The 6,000-nt window shown below is 38.9% G+C and overlaps 1 protein-coding gene across 1 annotated transcript; it reads left to right on the top strand.

Moving 5' to 3' along the window:
- The first annotated feature begins 9 nt into the window (after positions 1-9).
- Positions 10-3,429, top strand: LOC139435487 (triple functional domain protein-like). The gene is made up of 2 exons (XM_071206143.1): positions 10-106; positions 689-3,429. The coding sequence occupies exons 1-2, from the start codon at positions 85-87 to the stop codon at positions 1,102-1,104; spliced, it is 438 nt and encodes a 145-aa protein (XP_071062244.1). The 5' UTR covers positions 10-84; the 3' UTR covers positions 1,105-3,429.
- The last annotated feature ends 2,571 nt before the right edge of the window (positions 3,430-6,000 follow it).

The following is a 6,000-nucleotide window of genomic DNA, read 5'->3' as shown; positions in this document are numbered from 1 at the left end:
CCTCCCTCCTTCTACACCCACCCTCTCCTGGGGAGCCCAGAGTTCTCTGCTCCTGAGCTGATCCTGGGTCAGCCTGCCTCACTGATGTCTGACCTCTGGAGCTTAGGTTTGTTTCTGAACACAAGTTTCAAAGTAGAAGTACCTTAATGTGGATATACTCGGTTACAAGTAAAGGTCCTGCATTCAAAATGTTAATTAAGGGAAAGTATTAGCATCAAATTAAACTTGAAGTACCAAAAGTAAAAGTACTCATTAAGCCGATGAGCCCATTTCAGAATATATATATTAAGATTATAATTATTGATGCATTAATATGTTAATCAAAGCTTGTAAAGAGGCAGCACACTTCAATTACTTAACATACTGTAGAGTAGCTTGTGAATTTTACGCTAGGTGTAACTAAAGTCTTATTTTTTTTACACATTACATTATTAATACAAATCTGCAAAGTAAGTAAAGGTATTAAATAAATATAGTGTAGTACAAGTACACTTTTTACATCTGAATTATATGAGATAGAAGTATAAAGTAGCAAAAACTTGACATACAAGTACAAGTCCCTGAACATTGTACTTAAATACAGTACTTGAGTAAACGTACTTAGTTACCTCAAACCACTGGTGACTTGTATATAACATCATAAGAAGCTAATTTGAACCAACTAACAAAACTCTTTCTTCATTAACAGGGGTGGTGACCTACGTTGTTCTGAGCGGTGCCTCTCCCTTCCTGGATGAGAGTTTGGAGGAGACGTGTTTGAACATCTGTCGTCTTGACTTCAGCTTCCCTGAGGACTACTTCCAGGGTGTGAGCGCTGCTGCCAGGGACTTTGTGTGCTTGCTGCTCCAGAGCGAGCCGGAGCGGCGCCCCCCCGCGGGGTCCTGCCTGCAGGAGCCCTGGCTGCAGCCCCGAGGCATGATGAACAGAGACACTGGTCACGCCACGCTGAACCATACACAGCCACCAGCGCTGCCACAGAATCATCAACATCTGGACACCTCCAGACTCATCGCCTTCATCGAGAGACGGAAACACCAGAACGATGTTCGGCCCATCGCCACCGTTAAGGCCTTTCTTCACAGCCGGCTGCTCAACCACATCTAACTCACGGGACAGCAACGTGTACTGTGGATACATGTTCTGCTTTGTTGAGGACTTGAAGGAATTCCCGCCTGTCCGCAAAGCTTTGGAGGATGAGTAACCTTTGTTGAGTTGAGCTGTTAATGAGAGGAACACCAGCAACATTTCCACAATGATCCCCTTTTCCCTCACTACGCCACACAAGTCCTGCTGCTGCTGACTGACTGACTGACCTCTGCTGATAAACCCTCTGACTCTAACCCCAACCCCCCCTCCTTTACCTTGGCATATTGTCATTATGCCTGCACAACAAATTAACTGTTGGAATCTGTTTGAGATTTCAAACCGTGACTTAGCAGGGAGAGAAACCCGAGCTTTCTCAACAAGCTTCCTCAGCAAGCTTGAGCAAGTCTTGCGTTGCGACCAGTGTTGAATGGAGAAAATAGAATACTGTATAATAAGAGTAATTCAGGCTGCTTTCGGTTGAACACAAGAAAATGTTTTTTTGTAATGAGAGATTACTTTTTGTAAATGAAACCATGTACAGTGAGTAAACAGATATCTGTCTTTATTCAAACAAAGGTGAGTAGACGAAAGAAGTGGGATGTGAACAAAGTGGAACCCATCAGCAGGGTCCACTTATTCTAAGATGAAGACCAAAACCATGTTTTCCAGAAACACATTACAGTTACATTCAATGCAATAGTTTGCTTATCTTTATGCCCCCATTCTGTCTGTGACAATAAGATAAACTCAATTAACAAGTATTAAACTATTCGGCATCGCCTCTCAGAATTTTACCTGCATCCGCCTTATTTGTAAATAACGTATTCCTGCCTTTCATTCTCATTTTGAAGAATTTGTCTCAAAGGAACAAAAGCGATTTCATTTGCAGAGTATTAGTGAGTCCATGCAGTTTTTGAGGTCACTCCTTGAGTCTGCATTTTACTATGAACAAACCGCTACTAGAAATGCACTCGTAATTTGCATCAATTCCCATGTGCAATGTTGCAGCTTTAACATTTATGCAACTATTTATGAAGACTTTGTGTTGTAGCCGTATTCTTAAAAAGGCATGTACGTACCTGGTACTGCGATAGATGTCTGTATTGTGTTAACTCTTATGTATTAAGTTCAGTATTAATATCTGCAAAAACCCCAGACATGAGGCGGGTTTTTGGGAAATAATGTATAAAAATGTGTATCTATAAAATATAGGCACTTATGCTTTAATTTTCTCATTATTCTGTTTTTTAATTTCTGTAACAATACCAAAGTTGACTCTGCTTTCTTTTCCTGCTAAAATGTGTTTTTTTATGATTTCTAATGTTAAGTTATAACAGACCACACTGAACCAGGACATGTGAGTGTTTCCATAGGTTCAGTCTGGATTTATTTATTCTTTATCGTAATAAGAAAGTGTTTGGTGGTTTCTTGCTGAAAAAACGAATATTTCACTTTTTTCAAGCTGTGCACAAAGTAGTTTGCTGTGTGAGTTTGTTTGGCTTTTGTAGGTAGATACTGGTGTATGTCGCTCGAGTTTTTTTAGCATCTCAGTTTGAAGTTGTAAGACACACTAAGACACCAAGTAATATGTCTGGAAAAATGTCTCACTGTGGCCCATTCACCACAGACTTTAAATTGTATGATAATTAATCATTAAACTTTAAGGAGACGCCAGAGATTGTACCAACTAAAGTTCAAATGTATCACTTTGATAACTATAGTTCGTCATTGACATGTTATCTTCCAATTATTTTCATTTGGTTGAGTTGATGTCTTTGGCTTATAAAATTGTTGAAGTGCCAGTTGATGGAGTCGAACTAGAGGTGGGTGAGACTAAATATGTGCATTGTTTCTTATTTTATTTGAAGGTTTGAAGAGTTGCTGTCTGATTTGATGTTCAAGAAGTCAAAAAGATGTTGATTTGTTTGGTCTGTACAGTCTAAGTATCTCATTCTGCATCATTTTATTTATTGGAGTGGATCTAGGTTTCCCAAAATCATGCTGTTAATCAGTTTATCAAATTCTCTTAAAGCCTATTCATGGAAGAATATGATCTAAGTAGTAAAATGCCTTTGGGAAACCCCCCCTATACATGATGTAAAGATGTACAGAGAGGGTCGGGCAGTTTGCCCACACCCAGGATGTAAACCTCATAACTATGTCATATTTTAAATACACATAGAACAAGACTGCAGCAATGTCATTTTGAATGTCTTATTATTAATTATTTTTACTTTTGCATGTATATTTCTTTGTACAGAAGATTGTGTTTACATGTTACTAAGTGTTGTAAATATTTTATTTTGTCCTCGGTTATTTTGCCATTAAACGTACAAGGAACAACCGGTGTCTCTGAAACTTTGTGTGCACATAGTATACTCACATACACCAGTGCTTCTCAAAGTGTGGTCCGCGGACCACTGGTGGTCCGTGAGCGCCCCCCAGTGGTCCGTGAGTATATTGGTAACATTTCATATTTGAAATAAATAAATATATTTAAGATTATCTCCGCAATGGAGCGAGGTTAAGTTTCACTTTCGATTGCATGAAATATCCCAGCGCAACACCTTACATGTTGCCACTTGTTTGTACCATTTTCAGGCGATTTGTAATCTGTTCTAGAAAAACAATATATTTTTTTATATTTGTGGAGTTAGGTGGTCCGCGAGTGTTTTTTTATTGGTTAAGTGGTCCTTGGTATGAAAAAGTTTGAGAAACACTGACATACTCCGTAAATCACTTTTCAAACTATTATTATTCATTCATTATGTATTTCTAATAAGCTTCGAGGAATCAGAGGTGACAGTCCGTTAGGCTTTCAAACTCTGGCATAAAGGCTTTTTTACACTTAATATTGTTGTTTTTTATTTCAAACTTAACTTGTGAGAAAAGTAACACATCCGATTCACGTGTGGTTTAATGTTATTTTCAGATTCTGGCATACAGGTGACTGGATAGATGTGATCTTTAGACCACAAGGCTGAGATGTGCACAGTAATACTAAGCAAATGCATACTCCAATGTCTGTTATCCCATATAATAAAACCACAGAAGGGGCGTTACCGATCTTATCTGTCCTCTGCAGATGCTGTTGCTGTGCATGAATCAGTAGAACGTAGCATTCCCCCCCCACCTCCTCAACCCCATGCTAAATGTCAGCAACTTGTGTTTTCAAATATCAAAAAGACCAGCTACCAGTAAGACAGCTTTTAGTTTGTTTTGCATGCAAGATCATTTTCATCCCTTTTTTTATGTTGTTTGAAAGTATTGCTTAAGCAGGATGTCATTTATTTTGCAAATATAGTCTTGGAAATTCAACTAAAATATTGACAACAAATTAAGCTTTTTTTGTTAACACAAACCCATAACTAAGAGTAGATCTGCCAGTTTACCAGTCTACCTGCACTACCTATGCTCCTGCCAGCGATTTAAAAAAACATTGTTTTGTAGCAGATGTGAGAAAGAACACCTTATCAGGTGTGAAATATGTGTTGTTTTTCTCAGCAGCGCAGGAGCAGAACATATTTTTGCATGAAACCACAGAGCATATATCTGTCACAATCTTGTCATTTTTTTATCTCACACAAGAGCAGTTAAGTGTAAAAGTGTTGCATCCTGGTGCAGTGTAGCTTGAGATGTTGTTTACACATTTGGTTTGGCCAACTAAACAGATACTTTTCCATTATTGATTAAATGATTTATTTGACTATTTCTCTCAGCATTAAGACAATATGCCCCCCCCCCCTTTGTGATACCTCACCTACTGCAGCTTTTGGACATCATTCTATCTCTATCACCCACTGTGACGGTAACTTCGTCACTGTGGACTAACGGCTTCGGGCCTTGTATATTGCACATGTATTTTATTTTGAAAAGTGTTCCCCCTCCCCTTCTTTCTGTTACTCCTGATTATGTTCACCTGGTGCCCTGTGTTGTCTCCTCCCCCCCCCTGTGTCTAATTGCTGATTAGTGGGTGTGTATTTAGGCTCTGTGTTTCCTGTTTGGTGAAGGCTGGTAGTGTGGGTGAGATCCTTGTGGCTGGTGACTGTGTTCACCTGGGCAGCAATATTGAGGCTGTGTATCCTGTACCTGACCCTTGCTTGGTCGGGCCGCTCAACGGTCAGCTTCACACCCACTGAATCCAGCAAATTTACTCATACACGAAACCCTTGTCTGACTGCTTTTCATGGTTCGAACAAATGAAACCCGGAGAAAAGTTATCAGGGTCATCTCAGCCCAGTTCAATTAGTAAAAAAAGATTTTCTCAGTACTTTCATAAAAATACTTTGAAAGTCAAAAAAAGACACATTGTCACCTACACACAGATGCACTGTAAGATCATTATCATGAATTCAATGTGTGCCCGCTGTTCAACCAGGTGCTGCAAGACCACTAGATGGCACTATAGAACTTAATAGTTCAAAAATCACACATAAACCTGTGCAATGTAAAAATAGCCTTTGCACCTCACCTTGTCAATCTCTCACTCTGTTTTAATAATCTGAAATAGTCTCTATGCCCCTAAACAGTCCCTCAAACTCCCTTTCATAGTGAAGAGTGTAATAGTGCTGACACTTGTTTTACAGTGAAAAGAAAGGGGGATTTGGTCATGTTGATAAACTTGAAGATAGGCCTACTAATGTAAGACTCTAAAATCAAAACATCTCTTGTCTGACTCGTAAATATATCATCTTCCCTTTCTAATGAAAAACACAACAGGCTATTCTTTTAACTTTAGTGTGTTTTAATACTTGATTATTGTTAGTGAGTGTGAGCACTGTGCAATTAGAGTCTTGATCATCTTGAGACATCTACTTATCTATAGTAGGGCGTATTATTTTACATTTAAAAAACAGTAGAGCTGTTTTTTAAAAATGTTTAATTGGTCCCTTGTCTGGCATTACCCTGCGGCCC

This window comes from Pseudochaenichthys georgianus, chromosome 16, assembly GCF_902827115.2.
Source record: "Pseudochaenichthys georgianus chromosome 16, fPseGeo1.2, whole genome shotgun sequence".
Classification (NCBI taxonomy): Eukaryota; Metazoa; Chordata; class Actinopteri; order Perciformes; family Channichthyidae; genus Pseudochaenichthys; species Pseudochaenichthys georgianus.
This window is presented reverse-complemented; position numbering and strand designations above follow the sequence as displayed.